The sequence below is a fragment of the Sminthopsis crassicaudata genome, chromosome 6, assembly GCF_048593235.1.
Source record: "Sminthopsis crassicaudata isolate SCR6 chromosome 6, ASM4859323v1, whole genome shotgun sequence".
In the NCBI taxonomy this organism is placed as follows: Eukaryota; Metazoa; Chordata; class Mammalia; order Dasyuromorphia; family Dasyuridae; genus Sminthopsis; species Sminthopsis crassicaudata.
This window is the reverse complement of record NC_133622.1, coordinates 248,815,828-248,835,680: the sequence shown is the minus strand read 5'-3', so window position 1 is coordinate 248,835,680 and position 19,853 is coordinate 248,815,828. Positions and strand designations below refer to the sequence as shown.

The 19,853-nt window shown below is 55.8% G+C and overlaps 3 protein-coding genes across 15 annotated transcripts; 2 read left to right on the top strand and 1 right to left on the bottom strand.

Moving 5' to 3' along the window:
- Positions 1-516: 516 nt before the first annotated feature.
- GNG3 (G protein subunit gamma 3) lies at positions 517-2,111 on the bottom strand. 3 transcript variants are annotated; one of them, XM_074272461.1, is made up of 3 exons: positions 1,877-2,111; positions 1,075-1,241; positions 517-837 (listed from the first exon to the last, which is right to left on the bottom strand). In XM_074272461.1, the coding sequence occupies exons 2-3, from the start codon at positions 1,171-1,173 to the stop codon at positions 709-711; spliced, it is 228 nt and encodes a 75-aa protein (XP_074128562.1). In that variant the 5' UTR covers positions 1,174-1,241; positions 1,877-2,111; the 3' UTR covers positions 517-708. The 3 variants fall into 3 exon arrangements, with proteins under 3 accessions (XP_074128562.1, XP_074128559.1, XP_074128563.1); XM_074272458.1 differs by having other exon boundaries at positions 1,075-1,180; XM_074272462.1 differs by having other exon boundaries at positions 1,075-1,236; positions 1,877-2,005.
- Positions 2,112-4,147: 2,036 nt separating this feature from the next.
- BSCL2 (BSCL2 lipid droplet biogenesis associated, seipin) lies at positions 4,148-13,791 on the top strand. Of its 11 annotated transcripts, none has more exons than XM_074272455.1 (11): positions 4,148-4,326; positions 6,788-7,115; positions 7,874-7,955; positions 10,527-10,670; positions 11,644-11,778; positions 11,982-12,079; positions 12,429-12,570; positions 12,668-12,734; positions 13,190-13,276; positions 13,386-13,463; positions 13,554-13,791. In XM_074272455.1, exons 2-11 carry the CDS (start codon positions 6,907-6,909, stop codon positions 13,700-13,702), a joined length of 1,191 nt encoding a protein of 396 aa, XP_074128556.1. In that variant the 5' UTR covers positions 4,148-4,326; positions 6,788-6,906; the 3' UTR covers positions 13,703-13,791. The 11 variants fall into 11 exon arrangements, with proteins under 11 accessions (XP_074128556.1, XP_074128555.1, XP_074128550.1 ...); XM_074272454.1 differs by having other exon boundaries at positions 4,158-4,388; XM_074272449.1 differs by lacking the exon at positions 4,148-4,326 and adding an exon at positions 5,326-5,585.
- Positions 13,792-14,418: 627 nt separating this feature from the next.
- Positions 14,419-18,417, top strand: LRRN4CL (LRRN4 C-terminal like). Its single transcript, XM_074272457.1, has 2 exons — positions 14,419-14,534; positions 17,377-18,417. The coding sequence occupies exon 2, from the start codon at positions 17,382-17,384 to the stop codon at positions 18,108-18,110; it is 729 nt and encodes a 242-aa protein (XP_074128558.1). The 5' UTR covers positions 14,419-14,534; positions 17,377-17,381; the 3' UTR covers positions 18,111-18,417.
- Positions 18,418-19,853: the final 1,436 nt, after the last annotated feature.

Sequence of the window (19,853 nt, the reverse complement as noted above, 5' to 3'; positions counted from 1 at the left end):
TTTCCGCAGAAGGGGCGGGGCCACTCCCTGCGGGCGGCCCCGCCCATGGCCTTCTTGCCGCAGTCCGCGGGGGTGGGGGCGGAGGGCCGCCATTTTGAGCACGGACGCGGGGTGGACCTTGTCGGGGACAGGGAAGCTAGCTTGGGCGCTGCCATTTTAAGAATGGAGTCGTCCGGGAACGCGCTCTGCACGCTCGGGCGGGGCCATGTGGCGGCGGCCATTTTGGGAGAAGGCGCGCTATGGGGGCGGCCATGTTGTGCCCGCCCCTTTCCCCCCATCGGTGGGTCGCCCCGCCCGCTTCGCAGTTCCGCGGTGGGGGGACTCCCTGCTCCTCCCTTCTCGGGGGCTCGCCCCGCCCCCGCACTCCCCTGCCCCGCCTCCTCCACGCCCTCTCTCTGCGGGGGGGGGGGGGGTCTGTCCGGCGGCTCCCATCCCGCCCCGGCCCCTCCCGCGGCTCGGGGCCCCCGCAGTCGGGGCTCGTCTGGTTGGGTTGAATAAAGGCGACGCCAGAGCCCCTCCGAGAGCGAGTGCTTTTATTCCGCCTCCCAATGACCCCCCACCAGGCGCGAGCCTCCCTCAGGCGCCCGGCCCTCCTCGGAGCGGTCCTGGCTGGGAGCAGAGGCGGGGCGGGCGGCTCGGCCCTCGTGCTTCTAGAGCCTGGGGGAGGGGCCGGGGTTCGCAGGGGGTCCGGGCGGGGCGGGGGCGCGTTCACAGGAGGGCGCAGAAGAACTTCTTCTCCCGGAAGGGATTCTCCGAGGTGGGCACAGGAGTGATGAGGGGGTCCTCACAGGCGTGAGCATCGCAGTATGTCATCAGGTCCGCAGCTGCCTTGGACACCTGGGCACCGGCACGGCAGGGGGTCGGACTGAGCCAGGGGTCCCCAGGGCACGAAGCCCCCCCAGGGCTGCTCCCCGGGCCGGAATGCCAGCCAATCCCTCCCCCAGCTTTCTGGACGGAGCTCCCCCCTCCCAGAGCCAAGCCGAGAGTGGCCGGCACCCCCCAAGGAAGAAAGGCTCTCGAGGGCCAGGGACCTCGCCCCCGGCCGCACGGTTGCAGGCGGAGGGTCGCACCCACCTTGATCCGGCACATGCTGGCCTCTATCTTGAGCTGCTCCACCAGCTTTCGGGCTTGCCCGATGCTCATGGTGCTGTTCACGGGGGTCTCTCCTTTCATCCTGGCTCTGAGAGAGCAGGAGGACAGCTCAGAGCAGGGAGGGGAGGTGGGGGGCTGGACTCGCTGCGCTGAGAAAGCCGCAAAGCCCCAGATGAACGCCATCCCCCTCGCCAGACAGACCCTCTCCTGTTCCTTGCAAAACCGGGGTCTCTGGACTAGGAGGGTCCTCCGAGGAGGCGCTAGTGCGAACCAGAGCTGACCCGAATCATTCCCCACAGCTTTTGGACAAGCGACCCTCTGCCAGGGCATAAAAGCCGCTCTGGAGGAAACTAAGGACATTTGTCCTGCTCCCCGATTCCTTTCTGAACTCTCTATCAGTGAGGGGGCTTGCCGTTAGGGTGGGACCTGGCTAGTTAAGATAACCCCCATCCTAGTCCAGGAGCTTTCCCACCGCCCTGTCCTCCATAGTGGGAATGGTTGTGAGAAGGGAATATGAAGGGTATGAACCGATTGCCTTCCCAGAGCTACCCTTCCCCAGACCTGTTAAAATTCAGCAAATGAACGATGGGTCTTTTCAGTCAAGATAAATTGTAATCCTGCCCCCCCCCCCCCAGCATCCTGGAATTCTCTTGAGCTGGAGGATATTATGAGGGACATGGGGAGTGTACCCCAAGAAAGTACATTAGCCCCCACCCAATGGGTGAAACCTGTCCCCCCAACACACACACACACACACACACACACACACCACTGAACGACTGACCTCAAGCTTTAGGTGCCTGCAGATCCTGGGGTTCTGAGGGAAAAGGAGACCTTCTGGCTGGGGTGGGCGTCTCACCCTGTCGCCTGGTGCTTTCGGATGCAAATGATAGAAATAGCAGGCTCGGAGAAGAGTAACGGCAATCCTCCACAAGGGAGCGGGGACTGGGCTCGGGTCCTTCAAGGGCTGGTCCCAAGTGACACAGTGTTACCACTGCCTCTCTGGACCACTACTACCTGAAGGATGAAGGATGCTAGAAGGAGTTGCTCCCATCCCGGAATGTACCAATCGTGCAGCCAGTGGGGGAAGCTGACAGCCAGCTCCTGCCTGGGTGGGCACCTCGCACCAGCTAATGACTAACTCCCTGCCCTCCCCTGTCATCGGCACAGTGAGAGGAGAGTCAGGATGTGTCCGAGAGGGCCTTGAAGAAGCCGAGGCCAAACCGACCTCCCCTATCGCCCTGTGGTGGTCTGGGCCCATGGCATCTGCTGCAGTGGAGTCTGTGCTGGGCTGCAGGGGACCCTGCTCATTTGGAAATCTGACATCAGCTGGGCGTTTACTCCCCCCTCCCTCGTCCTCCCCTCTTCCTTCTGCCTCAGCATTGTCATCCCTTATTCTTATGTCCAGGGGCCTCTGTGTTCCTTCCTACTCACACCCCTCTGCACTGGGTGAGGTTACAGGTTTTGCATCAATTCAATTTAACAAATATTTTTGAAGCATAAACGGGGCTCTGCCTTGGAGCTTGGAATACTAGGTCAAAAACTCCCTTTTCTCCTGGAGATTCTATTCTGTAGAGATTGCTTTACATGTGGCAAAGTGGAGAGACAGGTTAGTCAGAACCACCGAGGTTTATTAAGCTCATCAATCCTCATTTGAGATTCACCCAGAGTCAAACTGGAATCCAGAGGCTAGCATGCCCAAGAAATTCCACTGTCACCCCTTTCAAGGATCCACATTGTATGATGGACAGGTAAGTGAGGGGTTGGGGTCTTAGCTGTAGAGGAGGGAACTTGGCCCCTGGCTGATCATGTGACCTTAGTGACTGACTTAATAAAAGCCAAGATTTGAATTCAATAAATGCATATTAAGCACCTACTATGTGCCAGGTACTTTGATAAGTGCTGGGAATATAAAAAGAGGCAAAAATCAGTCCCTGTTCTCAAGAAACTTACAATTTAATGGGAGAGACAACATACAGATAAATATGCACAAAGGTATAAGACAAATAGGAAATAGTTAAAAGGAAAAAAAAATAGTAAAAAGGAAAGAAAAAATTAGGAGGGGCTAAGAAGGCTTCCTATAAAAAGAGGGGACTTGGGCCCTTGGAAGAAGCCAGGAAGGCCAGTAGTCAGAATAGAGTAGAGAGCATTTCAGGCTTAAGGGACCGCTGGAGAGCCCAGAGCTGAGAGATGGAGAGTCTTGTTGGGAGATCAGCCAGGAGGTCAGTTTCACTGGGCCAAAGGGTACACTGTGGGGAGTGAAGAGCCAGAAGCTGGAAAGGGAGGGAATGACCAGCTTCTGAAGGGCTTCGAATGCCAAGCAGAGAATTTTTCGTTTGTTCCTAGAAGCAATAGGCGGCCGGCAGTGTTTATAAAATAAGAGGGTGCAACCATGCAGGTATGAGGTGATGTGGGCAGCGTCCGGAGGGAGGAGGGGATGTAGCTGAGAAATGTTGCAAAGGTGAAGTCGGCAGGTCTTGGCAACAGCTCGGATATGGTGGGTGAGAGATGTTAGCAAGATAGCACCGGGACTTGACAAATGACTGGAGGTAGAGCGGGGAAGGAAAGGGGAGTCAAAGGTGACTGGGGGCTGTGAGCCTGCGGGGCAGGGAGGACAGGGTTACCTCTGGAGAAAGACAGGTAACATGAGGCAAAGGGGGAGAGAATGAAACTCGCTTTGGACAAGTTGTCATTGACGGCCAATTGGAGCCGTCTGAAAGGCTGTTGACCACGGGAGAGTGAAGTCAGCAGAGAAACTGGGGCAGGTGAGAGAGATGGGAGAATCACTAGCATCTAGAGGATCTCTGGAGGAGAATATAGCGAAGGAGATGGGGGCTGTCGGAGAGGTAGGAGGGAGAGACAGAGGGGCGTCCTAAATCCCAGAGAGCTGAAGACCTGCAGCAACGTCACTAAGCTGGGTTGTGACCCCTCTCAGAGCTGAACTGGGAATCTCCAAATTGTGGCCCAGCGGCAAGTGTTGGGTTTGTGAACCTGTTTTCATATACCTCTGCACCAGGAGCGGCCGGGCTGAGGAGCCGCGGAGGCCCCTGGGAGTGGGAGGAGAAGGGACAGAGGGGAGAGCATCTGGGAGAGGCGGCCGGAGCAGGAAGGTGCCGGTTTGCTCAATCAGCCCCAGAGGATTACATACATGAGAGCCCTCGGCTGCCCAAATCTAGGGCATCGTTGAACTTGGGGCAAGGCCCGGAGAGGCCCAGCGATCCCAGCACGCTGGAGGTCCGCCAACTCTGTACAACGGACTGCCCGAGGGGGCCCTGCGGGACCCGCTGCGACAGGGGGTGGGGGTGAGGGGGAGGGGGGTTCATAGAGACCCTCCCGGCTCTACAAGTGGGGAAAGGCCCAGAGGGGGCATCGGCCCGATCCCAGAGGGGGGGAGTCTGCCCGATCCCAGAGGGGGGCGTCGGCCCGATCCCAGAGGGGGGAGTCTGCCCGATCCCAGAGGGGGCGTCGGCCCGATCCCAGAGGGGGGGAGTCTGCCCGATCCCAGAGGGGGGCGTCGGCCCGATCCCAGAGAGGGCGTCGGCCCGATCCCAGAGGGGGGGAGTCTGCCCGATCCCAGAGGGGGGGCGTCGGCCCGATCCCAGAGGGGGGGAGTCTGCCCGATCCCAGAGGGGGGGCGTCCGCCCGATCCCAGAGGGGGGGAGTCTGCCCGATCCCAGAGGGGGGGAGTCTGCCCGATCCCAGAGGGGGGGCGTCGGCCCGATCCCAGAGGCGGAGGGATTATAAAGCCCTAATGCCCGAACTGGCTTTGTCCATGTTTTGTACCGAGGAACGCAGAACCCGGTTCCCGGAATACAATTAAGCTTCCCGGAGGCAGGGAAATGCTTCCTTCCCTGGGCGCTTCACCAGCCGCGCCCGAGACCTCACTGTGTATTTACCACATCGTAAATAACGTAGGTGGCGCAGTGTTATGGGCCCAATTTCACTGATGGGGAAACTGAGGCCCGCGGAAAAGGGAGGAAGCAATGACGCAGCCCGGCTTTGTTACACTTTCTCTTCTAGTCACTTTCACCGAGGAGGCGGGGCTGGCGAGATCCTTCCACAGTTCAGAGGGGAAACCGGAGAGGGCGGCTCAGATTTTATTCCACACCTCCCAGGAAGCCTAGGGTCGGAAGGAGGGAAGGGAAGGAAGCCACGAGAAGGGGGGGAGAGGTGGTCTCTGGAGTGGGGGGGGGGGCGGGAGAGCTGGAAGGTCTCGCCACAATTCCTGTTACCACGGCAACGGAGCCGCAGCCGTTGGTCTGTGCACGTGCCGCTAGACGCCAAGGGGTGGGGCCGCGTCTCCTTTCACCCCTTAGCCTCTCGGGCCCCGCCCCTCTCGCGGCGTCTCCTCCAATCGCCGGGCCTCATTCCCGGGCCTCGCGGCTCGGCACCGCCTCTCGGCGGCAGTACAAAGGCGGGCCCGAGGAGGGGGCGGGGCTTCCGCGCGAGGCGGAAGTCTTCTGTCGGCGTTGCCGGGGCAGCGGCAGAGGCCGGTGAGTGAAGGAGGCGGCGGCGGCGAGGCGGCGGGGCCCCGCCAGCGGGCATGGTTTCCATGGTGACCCGGTTAGGTAGGGGCTGGCCGTCCGCAGAGGCCTAGGCGTGGGGAGCGGACGGGCGGCCCCAAGTGTTGTCGGGAGGCGGGGGTCAGAGGGAAGCCGCAGCCCCCCCACCCCGGCCTTGCGCCCTCCCCTCCGGCCTTGGCGTCCGCCCCCGCCCCCACCCCCATCCCCGTGGCGCTTACCTCACGGGGCCTTTGTGAGGCCCGGGCTGGGGCGGGGCGGGGGGGTGGCGTCGTTGGGCTGGGCCGGGCTCGGGCTCTTCGGGCCGCGGGGACGCGGGGGAGGAGTGCCGCCCCCATCCCCAGGCCCGGGTCATCTCCGAGGTAGAGCCGCCGAGGCCGAGCTCGAGCTTGGAGGGGGCCCCGGGGCCGTTACCGCGGGGGTCTTGGGCACCCCCTCCCCTCTTGGGCAGAGCCTCTGCGCTCGTGAGGAAGGTGGGCGAGGGCGGCCCCGGCGGCCTTTGGGGAGGGGGACGGTCGCTATTTAGGCCCAGAAGCGGCTGCGCACTTGACAGGTAGCCCCGGGAAGTCCAGCCCCCTTAGCCAGGGGAGAAAGTCCCGGCCCTCCTCCTAGGGAGAGGTGTCAGAGGTGAAAGGTGGCCTGCAGGAGACCCCGAGGTCGCCCCAGGGGCGGCTGGGATTGGGGGGAGGGCAGGCCCTTGGACTCCGGCAGGTTCGAAGTAAGGGATGCTAACTCAGGTTTTCCCAATTGGGGAGTTGGTAAAGCTCTTTGCCCACGGTAACCCCTGCCAGGGTAAGGAGCCCGAGAGTTGCCCCGCCCTTCAGGTAAGGCCCTTCCCCAGACCGGCTCACTGCAGGGGTCACCGGGGAGGGGGCCCAGAGATTATGTAGTTCCCCCTCCCCCTCTAATTCCCTCTCTCTGAATGGGGAGGGGGAGGTTACGGGCCTCGTGCAGGTGGAAAAACAGTACGTGACCCCTAGAGCAGGTGGGGGCTGTGAGGTGGGCAGGTGTGGAGGGAGACAGGCTTCCCCTTGCAGCTGAGCCCGCACTGCATGTGCGTGGGGGCAGGGAAGCCTAGAGCAAAGAGGGTTTTCAAATGATCGCAGCTGGGGCCCAAGAGGGGTGGATGCTTTCCAGTCCCCTTGCCGCCACTCTGCCCTCTCGTCTCGTTCTAGGAACTGCGGCCTATGCTGTCTCATGGCCAGGGGTAGCGTCCAGGTGACGGAGCAGATTGGACAAGGCGGCCTGACACCTGGGCCTAGCCAGGTCCTGGCTGCCCCCCACGGCTCCCGCTATGGCCAGTGACCCAGTGCCAGCCCTGCTCTGGGCCCAGGAAGTGGGCCAGATGGTGGTGGGGCGAGCCCGCAAGCTCCTGCTTCGGTTTGGAGTGGCATTCTGCACCATCCTCCTCCTCCTCTGGGTGTCCGTCTTCCTTTATGCCTCCTTCTACTATTCCTACATGCCGACAGTCAGCCACCTCAGCCCGGTCCATGTGTCCTACAGGTGAGGGGCCGCTACGAGGCTGGCCTGGGGAGGGAGGGAGGCGCGCTCAGACTAGCAAAAGACCCTCGTGGTCCCCTTCGGAACTGCTGTCTGCCCGGTCCTGACACCCCACCGCTGCCTCCATGTAACTTTTTATTTTAAATCACATATAGGTATATGTGTGTATATATTTATATGATTATACGTTTTGTTGATGTTGGCTTTTTATTTTCCCATCATAGTCATTTCTGGGAATTCTCCTACCTATATTTTTTGGAGTTGAACCTTTCCCCTGTAACAAAGAAAACCATTTCAGCACGATGGAGTATTGCGTGACCTCATGTTCTGGCAGTCCTCTGCCAAGAAAGGAGAGCGACACTTTGTTATCTGTTCTACGTATTTTCCAACACCCTTTTCCATTCGCACCTTTGCCATCAGCCCTTACTCATCCCTAATTGAGTGAATATGATTGACAACCAAAGGAACCCAACGTAGGATCATGGAAACCTCCCTTGAGCCTTCTTCCTCTTGGGGATAACAGTTCTTCCCACTTTGGGGACCCATTTTCCTCTGTCCTCCCCCCTCCCCTGTTCATTTTCAGTTCTAGGGACTTGGCTCTTATTACCTGTCAAAGCAGGAGTGACACCATTTTCCTTCTGTGATACAGATTATGAGGCAGCAGGAAAAGGGAGTGAGAGTGAGATGCCATCACCTTGTGACCCCCCCCCCAGGGTTTGAGGGGGTTTAAGGTAAATGGTGTGACTTCCTTCCCACTCTAGGACAGACTGCGGTTCTGCTGGACCTGTTCTCTGCTCCTTTCCTGTGGCCAACGTCTCCCTGGTTAAAGGTGGACGTGATCGGGTGAGTAGGAAGAGAAGGTGGGAAAGCTTGCGGGGGGAGCTCCAGTGAAAGATGCTGGGCATTGAGAGGGTGAGTAACCCATGTGTCTTTGGCCTAACGAGGGTGAGGAGCCTCCTTCTGGAAGGCCTCGGCTCCCGTGTGTGACGCTGCTGACTGCGCAGGCATTTTTATGAGTAGTGAGAGAAATCACTGGACTGGGGTGGCATTCACCCACGGGGCGATGGATTGAAGGGTCAAACGCTGTGGAAGCTCGTCAGAAACAGCCGCTGGACGAAAGGGCCTGTCAGGTGTCTCCATGGCTGCGGACGACGGCTAGAAGGTGCAGACCAGCCTGTCCACCTCCAGCTGGGCTAGCTAGGGAGGAGGGGGACTGGAACACGTAAGCAAAGAAGCCGACTCACAGAAAGGCAGCAAATTGTCCACTAGTCGTATTCTGAGCAGAGGCAGGCCCTCGTTTTGGACAATGTCTGGGAGCTTGCGATTGAGGCCCGCTTTGGCTTCCTGCTACCTTGTTTCACCCCCGGTCTGCTGCTTTCAGTAAGATTGCTGGCCTCCCGGGCCCTTCCAGCTCTCCTCTATGCTGCTGATCAGTGGGTGGGATTTATTTAGAACTTCAAAAAGCCTTTTGCAAGTTTTTATCCCAAAAAGTTAAAAAATGGAGGAATGTGAATATTTTACCAGGAATAGGTGAAAGACAGACTAGAGATCGGAGAGCATTTTAGCCAAAGGATGAAAGTAAAAGCCAAGGGATCCTCCCCGGACTTTTCTGCCAGGAGCCATCTTAACTCATTATTTAAATGAGAGGGTTAGAAGCAACAGTGACTTAGTAGGCAGTGCCAGACCTGAGTAAGGAAGACCTGAGTTTTTTAGTTGTGTGACGTTGGGCAAGTCACTCCTTAAAATTTCCTCAGTTTTCTCAGCTGTAAAATGGAGGTAACAATAGCACTTACCTTCCATTGTGCTTATGAAGATCAATGAGATTGGTATTTGTAAAATGTTTAGCATAATGTCATCACATAGCAGATGCTAACAAATACTAATTTCCTCCCTCTGCCTAAATAAGGAGGCTTGGTAGAAGCATATGTAAAATATTCACATCCTTAGGGCCCACTCATTTCTTGTGGATAGTGAAATGCCAAGATGATAAAAGGTACATTTTGATTTCACCAGTGAGGGGACAGTAGACAGGTGAATTTGTTTCGTGTATGATGTACTTCGGGGAACAGGTGCTCCCCTCCAGATGCAGTACTTCTGTCCCTGGACTCGGGGAGAGGCCCGAGTTGTGGCTGTGACCGTTGGGGATGGCGGAGTCATCCTTTCTGACGGTGGCCTCTGTCTCAGAGAAGAGCAGCCGAGATGATCTCTGCAGAGTTGTGTGAACGTAACCCCAAAGGGGAGGTTTGGCCTGAGTGTGAAAAGCTGAAGCCGAGCCCTTTCCTAGAGTGCCTGGCTCCCGAGGGCTTGTGGGCAGCTCTCACGGGACAGGCTCGGGCAGAGAGGACAAAGAATCAGGAAAGACGTCGCTTAGCTGGGAACCGATGACATTCAATTCAGTCAGCCTTGATCGGGTGGGAGATGAGTCCCTGAGGGCTGCAGCACAGCACAGGCTGAGAGAAGCCTGTGTATCCCAGCCCTAGGAGCGCTGGGAAGGTCACTGTGGCCCAGGCGAGGCTCGGCAGGGAAAAGGGGGAGTCTCGAGGCGGGATGGATGACTAAGGCCTGTTGCAGGGGTGAAGTAGTGTGGGGATTTCTGCCAACGATAAAAGCCAGATGTCCTCCCAAGATCCTAAAGTCTTGTCATCTCTAATAAACTCTTGGAAACATCAAAAACTAGAATGACACACCGAAGTTTTACACAATGGGTAGAATTCTTGGGAAATTGATCATCCCGAGAGTGACCAAATTTGGTCTTCTACAAAGAGTTTTTATCAACCTGGAGATGCTGCAGATACCACGGTGGTCAGGGTAGAGATCTTCACAGCTAAAGCGAGCCGGCATCTCCTAGAGCAGGAGACGCCCCCGAGAAGGTGGAATGAGTTCCAAATGAGACGGGACGGAGGGTGACGAAGAGCTTTTGAGTGCCTCCTGAATTAGGAATTGCTGGCTGGCTGCTGGTTAATTAACGACAGAAATGGTGTCAAGCCAGTCCAGGGGGATGGTCTCTTTAGCACACTCTTTAGCCTTAGTCACGGATGACCCATTTGGCACCTGCAAGCTCGCTTTCCGAGAAAGGAGAGTCAGTGACGTGGGGCAGACGTTTCCCTGGGGAGTGAGGCTCGGCCTGGGAGCTGGGAGTGGGATTCTGGCCCTCCCTGGCTGCGGCAGCGGTGCCTGCAGTGGGGGCTGGGAAGGGGGGGCCAAGGGGGTGTTTGGGCTTGGAGTGCTTCTTAGGCTGTTGTTTTACTCAATTGCTGGTTTTTTCTTTTTAAATTCTTTTACAAGCAATGGCTCCCTAGTAGGTGGGGAGAGATGGATTTGGAAATGACAGAGGAGAAAAAGTATTTTTGCAGAGCTTGGGGTTAGGAAGGCTGATGTTAATCTCCCCCCCCCCCCCCCCCGCCATGTGTGCAGGTGCTGATGTATGGACAACCCTATCAAATTTCCCTGGAGTTGGAGATGCCCGAGTCCCCGGTGAACCAAGAATTGGGCATGTTCATGGTCACCATTGCTTGCTACACCCGAGGAGGCCGAGTCATTTCCTCTTCTGCCCGTTCTGTGAGTCTTGGAGGGAGAGGGGCATATGGCGGGCATGACAACCCTAGGAGCCTTGGGAGGAAGGGCCTTGGGAGGGAGCTGCCAAGTTCAGGCCTTCTCGGTGGGCTTGGCGTGGGGCACCTGTCCACGCTGAAGCAGGAACTTGGGGACTGAGCCTGACCTTAAGGAGCACTCTCTCTTGACCCAGATAGTCTCCCCAGCATCTAGCAACAGGGACTTGGCACGTGTTAGGTCCTTAGTATCTCTTCCACTTGTACTGGGTGATCTCAAGCCCCCACTTGGCTCAGATCGGAGGTTCTTCACCATTTTTGTGGCCTGGGTCCCTTAGTCTGAGGAGAGGTGCCTCTGCCCCCTCTCCTCAGAATCAAGTTTTTAATCACATTATATCGAAGCATTTGAAGGATGTAATGACTTTTCTCTGTCCATTGTCATGGATCCTCTGAAATGTACTCAAGGACTGAGATCTCGGGTTAAGAACCCCTAAACAAGGACTGTCCAGACTGTAATGTTAAAAGGGGAGTGGGTTAGGACAGGTTTGATGGGCTAATGTAATGGATTGTCCTGAACGTCAGAAGTTGGTGACCCATTTAACATGTGTGGGATTGCCTGTCATCTAGGGGAAGGAGTAGAGGGAGGGAGGGGAAAATTTGGAAAAATGAATACAAGGAATAATGTTAAAAAAAATTACCCATGCATATGTACTGTCAAAAAATATATAATTATAAAATTAATTTAAAATATTAAAAAAAGTTGGTGACCCCTGAGCTTTCATAAAAAGGAAAATGTGAACAAACAAAAGGCAGGAGAGCCCTTGAGGTGTGAAGGGGCTGGGAGCAGGGCCTGGCTGTGGAGGAGCGCAGGCTTCTAAAGAGGGACTGGGGCCGGGCAGTGTTAAGTTCTGGAGACAACAGAACATTAGAGGGCAGAGGGCAGGGGCTGAGCCTAGAGCTAGGGTCCGTCTCTGGCTCTCCAGGCCATGTTGCACTACCGCTCAACCCTGCTGCGACTGCTGGACACACTTGTCTTCTCTGGCCTCTTCTTATCGGGCTTTGCCGAGCAAAAGCAGCTCCTGGAGGTGGAATTATATGCGGACTACAGGGAGGACTCGGTGAGAGGAGCCCCTGGGGTCAGGGTGCATGAGCGGAAAACTGGGGGGCCCTGGCCCCTTCTCCTGAAAGGAAGTTCCTGTCTGTTAGCTGGAGCTGCTGAGGAAAGGGGAAGGGTGGGGAGCAGCTGGTGAAGGGGGGGAGAGGAGGGAGAGAGTGGGAGCACCGAGGGGTTCCTGGCACTGACTGCAGCCCTCCTCCCCAGTACATGCCCACCACCGGCGCAGTGATTGAGATCCACAGCACTCGAATTCAGCTCTATGGGGCTCAGCTGCGGATCCACGCCCATTTCACGGGGCTCAGGTAGAGGGGCCCGGCCGAAGCAGAATTGGGAAGCCTTCTCAGGAAGGGAACACAGCACCTTGGGCCTTTACTGAGGGGCCCCTTAACCCCTGGTGGGGCACTCCTCTGGGGGATGGGCAGGACTAGCTTTCAGTCTGGGTGGGACGTGAGGGTGAAGGCGTCAGCTACAGAGAAGTCACACAGGTCACAGCGCTTGCCAGGTCTGCACCCCCCCCCCCCCCCGGTCCCTTGGGGCTCTCGAGATAGCATGAGATCTGACTCTCTGACTAAGCCCATGTGCTGGTCATTGGGAGCTGTAGGGCAAGCCCGCGTCCCTGCCCCCTGTGACGCCAAGTGTCCCCGGTCTCAGGTATCTGTTGTACAATTTCCCCGTCACCTCCGCCGTCATCGGCATCGCCAGCAACTTTACCTTCCTCAGCGTCATTGTGCTCTTCAGCTACTTGCAGTGGGTGTGGGGCGGCATCTGGCCCCGGCACCGCCTCACCTTGCAGGTATTGTGGGGCGTCGAGGGCCGGAGCCACCGGAGGGGACCGGGGACTTGGGCCTCCAGGGAGTGCTTTGAGGTCCCTCCTCCTCTCCCTGTCCTAGGGGCCCAGTCGAGATAAGGACGGCTCGCAATCAGAAGGCCAGAGAAGGGTCGCTTCCAGACGACCAGGTTTGTCGGGCAGTAGAGTGGCAGGGAGGGGTTCAGTGATCTCCTGGGGGTTCCTCTCCCCATTCCCTCAATGGGGGGACTCCTTGCCGGGGATCCTGCTGCCTTTCTTATTAGCTGGCTCGTTGACTTTCTGCTCACACACATCCTTGTCATGACCCCGGCAGGAGTAGTCTCCTGCATCCAGCCAGGAGAGGTTCCTGGGGTGCTAACGAACGGCCTGGACGTCGTGGCCTGTGCTAAGGCCCAAGCAGGTCTCTGTGCAGAGCGTGCTCCCTGGGAGCTCGGCCCTAGTGGCCATGGTGACTCGGGTGGAGGCCCCAGGCTTAGCTGCTTTTTACCAGTGGAGCCAGGCCTCCCGAGTCCAGCTTTAGGGTTCAGCCCCTCCCCTGGGAGGAGGGGGGAAGGAGCCCACATGTCTGTGGGAACAGCTTCCTGCAGCCTCTCCCCCTCTGCAGGGCTGGGGCCCAGAAGCCGAGCAGAGCTAACCAGGCTTCCCGAGAAATCTCAGGATGATGGGGACCATGCAGCTACCCTTGGGCCAGGTACGTGCCAGGGGCAGAGGGACAGGCCCGTCTCCCCACTGCTGGCCTTTCTCATTCCCCTTCTAAGCCATACCCAGCCAAGTGTGATGGCCTGCTTTGTTCTCTGCAGGGAGTCAGCTGCCAGAAGAGAAAGGGCCAGAACTGCAGCCGCTTAATGAGGAGGGCCTAGATCAGGAGACCAGTGACGGTGAGGGGTCCTGCTGGCCGACTGGGGGGGGGGGAGGGTGTGGGGGTGATGCTATTTCATACTCCCTTTGTCCCCCTTCCTCCTGCTCAGGTTCTGGCTCCTGGGAGGATGCGGCCCTGCTGACGGAAGCCAACCTGCCCTCCCCCTGCCCAGAAACCCTGGGCAGTGCAGACCCTGCAGGCAGCACCGAGAGCCCGTCAGGCACCCCCCGCCTCCGCTCAGCCTGCTCTAGTTCTTGAGGGGGGGGCCCTGGTCCTCAGATGTCCAGCACTTTTCCTTTGCTCTCCATCCTTAATGCTTTTCCCCACAATAAACTTTTTTCACACCATCTGGTTTCCTCCCTTTTTTGGGCCAGTTTGGGAGGGTCACCAAGCAAGGAATGGAAAAGTGGCTGCCCCTGGGGCCCTCCCTTCTTAACCTCTCAGGGTCAGAGCTGCTCACATGCTGGGGGCTGGGGGACCTGGACACGGACCAGGACAGTCCTGCGGGCCCAGCCTGTTGTGGGCTCTTCTGGAAGCTATTAATCTTTCCATCTCACGTGGAGACTCATGTGGCCCTGAGCCTGGAGGGGCTGATGGAGAGCACTTCTGTTCCACCCCTCTATCTACTGGGAGAAGTAAAACAGGAAATGAGCTGATCAGGGTGTGCGCGTTCCTGGCATCCTAGCCTGGGTTCTAGGCCCCCCGGTACTGTCACAGATGTGCTGTCCATCCAGAACCCCACTGACTGCTCACAGGCCTGACATTCCACGCTCAAGCTGCTGGCTGCTGGCCATGTTCCCCTCCCTTTCCAGGACCCTGGAAGCCTGGCCTCCAACTGAGCCAGATGAATGTGGTTTCCCCATCCCTCGTCCCGTGACTCAGACCCTGAAATGGGACCAGCCCTTCTGCAGACCGTGGATGAGGGTGGGGGGAGCACATAATGACATCACTGCCCCAGCTTATAAAATTGGAGGCTCCTGACCAAATCGGCAGCGGAGCTCGAAGGCCACAGATTCCCCCCAGGGCTGCCATGAGAACTCCCACCGGCTGATCACCTGATCCCCAGCACCTTGTCCAGAAGCGCAAGCTGGTGAGTGAGGCTGGGCCGGAGCTGAGAGCTGGTGGCTGGGCTGGGGTGAAGACCAGGCAGCAAGTGGGGGCCCTAGCACTTGCCTTGTTGGTCACGGCTGGCTCTCTGAGACCTCACTGGGGGTTTTCTTGGCAGAGGCACTGAAGGGGTTGGTCATTCCCTTCTCCAGCTCATTTGACAGATGAGGAAACTGAGGCAGGTGGGGTGAAGTGACTCACTCTGGGTCACCCAGCTAGTCAGTGTCTGAGCCTGCATTTGAACTCGAGTCTTTCTGACTCCACACTGATCACACACACTACCCACTGTATCGGCCAGGACCCTGGAAGGTCCCTAGCTACCTGAACCTTTGTGTTGTACCAGAGTGAAAGAACTCTGGATGTGGCGTCAGGTTCCGGGCTTCAATGCTCATATTGACTGTAAGCCAGCTCCAAGTCCTGTGAGATTCTGTCCAAGTCAATTGATACAGGTACCAGGTTAAGAGAGGTGTGTATGTGTGTGAGTGTGTGTGTGTGTGTGAGTGTGTGTGTGAGTGTGTGTGTGTGTGTGTGTGTGTGTGAGAGAGAGAGAGAGAGAGAGAGAGAGAGAGAGGGAGGGATGGGGTAGCAGAAAGAGCTGGGACCCTCTTGTTCAGCTCAGCTTTTGCTTCCTCATATTGGAAATGGCAGTTTTCCTCTATTCACCAATGCCCCTCCTATAAAAGGGACAGCTCTCCTTGACGATCTTTTGCTTTTATTCATTCCGAAATGAAATATATAAAGACAAAAAAAGAACATTTCCACATACACGGCACAGCCTAAAAGGAAGTTTCACTATATAAAACCATGAATTGACATTTCACAGTTTACTTTAAAAACTCAAACTCCCAAGTACTAGTCATTTTCGATGCTTTTCTGGTCCTGCATTGTCTGCTCTTATTTTCACTTTTTAATATTTTCCCTCTCCCCTCCTTGCCTTAGAGCAGGCTATGTGTGTGTCAGTGTGTATGTGTGTGAGAGAGTATAAACCAAGTACACTTCATTGATCCTCTAGGGCACCTCCCTTGCTAAGGCCTTGGTATTTCATGTGGGTCTTTTTACAATCCTCAAAATGACTTAGCTGCTCTGTTATTTCTTTTTTAATGCTGTTACTTTCTTTATACAATGTTCTTTTGGTTCTGCTCATTTCATTTTCCATTATTTCATGTAAGTTTTTTGCATTTTCTAAAATTAACCAGCTTATTCTTTTATTTGTTTTCTCATTCTTTTTTCCTTTTTGATTTGTTTTTTTCCACAGCTTATTCTCTTTAACAGCACAGTAGTATTCCATCAAAATCATCTGTACCACAGCTTGTTACTCCTCAGTTGATGGGAATCCACACGATTTCTAGTTCTTTGCCCACAAAAGGAGAACCCAGATTTTTTTCTCCTTGATCATCTTGGGAAACAGACCCGGAGTCGCTGGGCCAAAGGGTATAGGAAGTTTAATAAATATCTCCTTGTCCATAATTCTAGATTGCTCTCCAAAATATTTGGATTGGTTCACAGTTCTATGAACAATTATGAATTAGTGTCCCAATTTTTCCACATTCCCTTCAGTATTTGTTTCCCCTTTTATCCTTTTAGCCAATTTGGTAGGCATAAAATGATACCCCAAGATTTTAATTTGCAGTTCTCTAATCAATAATGATTTGGAACATTTTTTCAAATCGTTTCGATTTCTTCATTGGAAAACTGACGGTTCATATCCTTTGACCATTTATCCATTGGGGAAGCATGCATATTATACCTTCAATAAAGTTCCTTCTATGTTTCCGATATGAGATTTTTACCTAAGAACCTGTCTATGAAATTTTTTTTCTCCCAGTTTTCTGCTTTCCTTCTGATTTTGGTTACATTGATTTTATTTGTACAAAAGCTTTTTAACTTAATTAAAATTATCTATTTGGGGCAGCTAGATAGCTCAGTGGGTAGAGCACCAGCCCTGAAGACAGAAGGACCTGAGTTCAAAACTGATCTCAGACACTTAACACTTCCTAGCTGTGTGGCCCTGGGCAAGTCACTTAACCCAATCACCTCAGCCAAAAAAAAATAATAATAATAATCTATTTTACACTGCACAATGCTTTCTATCTTTTATTCATAAATTCTCCTGACCATAAATCTGAAAGGTAACATTCTTCCAACTTTTTCCTAATAGCTCTCTTTATATGTAGGTCACATATCCATTTTGACCTTATCTTGGTAAATGGTATAAAATAGATCTGTACCCAATTTCTGCCAGACTGTTTTTTAGCTTTTTTTAAAGTTTACCAAATGCCGAATTCTTATCCCCAAAATTTGTCTTTACCCTTGTCAAACACAAGATTACCATGATCATTTACTGCTGCAAATTATAGCTCTATTCCGTTGATCCACCTTTCCATTTCTTAGCCAGAATCAGATAGTTTTGATAATTACTGCCTTATAATATAGTTGAGATTTGGTACTGCTACCCTTGTTTTACTTTTTAAAAATTTATTTCCTTATATGCTCGTTTTGTCCTTCCAAATGAATTTTTGTTATTTAACTCAGTAAAATAAAATTTTTGGTAATTTAATTGGATGGCATTGACTGAATAGATTCATTTAGGTTGATTCTTATTTTTATTACATTGGCCCTACCTACTCATGAACAATATTTCTTCAGTCATTTAAATCTTGATTTTTTTTTTTTTTGGTATAAAAAGTTTTTCATAATTTTGTTCATGTAATTCCTCGGTTTTTGAGAGCTCTACACCCAGGTATTTTATACTGTGTACGGTTACTTTAGGTGGATAGCTCACTCTCTCTTCTTGAAGGATTACCTAACTACCTTTTTTCTTTCAGGTACCATGCTGAGTTCAGCCTGTTTCCTGCAGTTTGTGACTGTTGTTTTCTTTTTATCACACCTGGCTTGGTCTTTCTCTTCAGAGGAGTATGAAGAAGAGGATGAGGAGGAGGAAGAGAAGACCCCCCCTCCTAATAGTAGTCTGTGTGATTATGACCGATGTAGACATCTGCAGGTGCCCTGTAGAGAACTCCAGGGTCCCAAGGGCACGGATTGCCTCTGCGTGGCTATCTCCAGCGCCCACCAACCTCCAGACCCTCCCCGTCTCGGAGAAGTGCACATCTGGGCAGACCAGGGCCGGGCAGCGGTCCACTGGTGTGCCCCCTATTCCCACGTGGACAAATACTGGCTTGAGCTCTGGGAAGGAGGGGCCCTTGTTCGAACAGGCCCCCCGGTTCTGTACAACACCAGCGTCCGGAGGGCGGAACTGGAAGGACTGAAGCCTGGAGGGACTTACACCCTCTGTGTGATTGCCTCAAACGATGCTGGGACAAGTTATGTTCCGGAGGGGGGTGGGGCAGAGAGGGTAACCTTCCCATTGTTTGGGCCCTGCCGCCATCTTTCCATTCCCCCTAACCCCCAAACCCTGGTACATGTAGCAGTGGGGATGGGAATAGTCCTGGTCTGTGTAAGCTCTGCTGCCTTGCTATGGCATTTCTGTCTCAGGGACCGCTGGGGCTGTCCCCACAGGCCCACAGGTCCAGCTGCTTCCAGAGTCGGGGAAGAACTCTAGTGTCCCAGCCCCGGGCTTCAGGAGCACAGAGATGGGGGAAGGGAGGTTAACCTTCAGAGCTGCCAAGAAAATGGCTTTAGTTTCGTGGAGGAGGGAGCTCTCCCCAGAGGGCAAGGTGACGGGGCTCCGCACCCCAGCCTGCGGGATGGGGCTTCCACCTCTCTCCCAGGTAATGGCTAAAAGCTGCATCAGGGAGGTCACTTCATGGGACTGGGGGTCTGGGCTGTAGAAGAACCCTTCTGGAGGGAGAAGGCGGCTTTTCTCCACTACTCTGCTTCTTGCTGATGAATAAAGATACTGTAATGGAGCCAGATCCTCGTCAGTAGGCTTTTGTGTCCGCATGGCCACGGCCAAGAGGGAAGGAAACTGCTCCTGGGACCTGTGCCAGGGCAGGGACATCCAGAGAGCCGACTGGTCATGGCCGCCACTGCACCGGACCAGCTGTGTGGCTCTGGGGTGCCCGCCACTGCACCGGACCAGCTGTGTGGCTCTGGGGTGCCCGCCGCTGCACCGGACCGGCTGTGTGGCCCTGGGGTGCCCGCCGCTGCACCGAGAACGGCTGTGTGGCCCTGGGGTGCCCGCCGCTGCACCGAGAACGGCTGTGTGGCCCTGGGGTGCCCGCCGCTGCACCGAGAACGGCTGTGTGGCTCTGGGGTGCCCGCCACTGCACCGAGAACGGCTGTGTGGCCCTGGGGTGCCCGCCGCTGCGCCGAGAACGGCTGTGTGGCCCTGGGGTGCCCGCCGCTGCGCCGGACCAGCTGTGTGGCTCTGGGGTGCCCGCCACTGCACCGGACCAGCTGTGTGGCTCTGGGGTGCCCGCCGCTGCACCGGACCGGCTGTGTGGCCCTGGGGTGCCCGCCACTGCACCGGACCAGCTGTGTGGCTCTGGGGTGCCCGCCGCTGCACCGGACCGGCTGTGTGGCTCTGGGGTGCCCGCCACTGCACCGGACCGGCTGTGTGGCTCTGGGGTGCCCGCCGCTGCACCGGACCGGCTGTGTGGCTCTGGGGTGCCCGCCGCTGCACCGGACCAGCTGTGTGGCTCTGGGGTGCCCGCCGCTGCACCGGACCGGCTGTGTGGCCCTGGGGTGCCCGCCGCTGCACCGGACCAGCTGTGTGGCTCTGGGGTGCCCGCCGCTGCACCGGACCGGCTGTGTGGCCCTGGGGTGCCCGCCGCTGCGCCGAGAACGGCTGTGTGGCTCTGGGGTGCCCGCCGCTGCACCGAGAACGGCTGTGTGGCTCTGGGATACAAAGACACTTCTCCCCCTTTCACAGGTGGACAAACAGGCCTGAGGCAGCTCCTTGTGTAACCATTTGGGAGACTTGCAAAGTATCTGGAACAAGGAAATGAGCTCATTCTCCGGAGCTCACATGCCACAGTTCTTTGCTGTAACTTTCTGCTCCCATTATTTTCAAAAAGATCAGATAATGGGCTCAGCTGCTGGGCCCGGCCTTCCGCCCCGCCCCCTTTCCCCAGCTGGGTCCCTTGCTGGTCTGCGCCGAGCTTTATGGCCTCTCTTTCCCACCGGGAAAATGAGGGGATGGGTTCTGAAGGCCCCTGACTTCCCTTTTGGGCCCTGAGCTCCCGCAGTTCTTGCTGTCCGCCCACGCGCTCATCCCTGAGAGAGAAGTGCCCTCAGCCTCTGCCTGAAGCCACTGGAGGCTGGGAGAGCGGATGTTGCCTCGGCAGGGCCCGGGGGCTCCGGACCGAGCCCAGGAGGCGCCGGGCCAGGCCCAAAGCTCGGG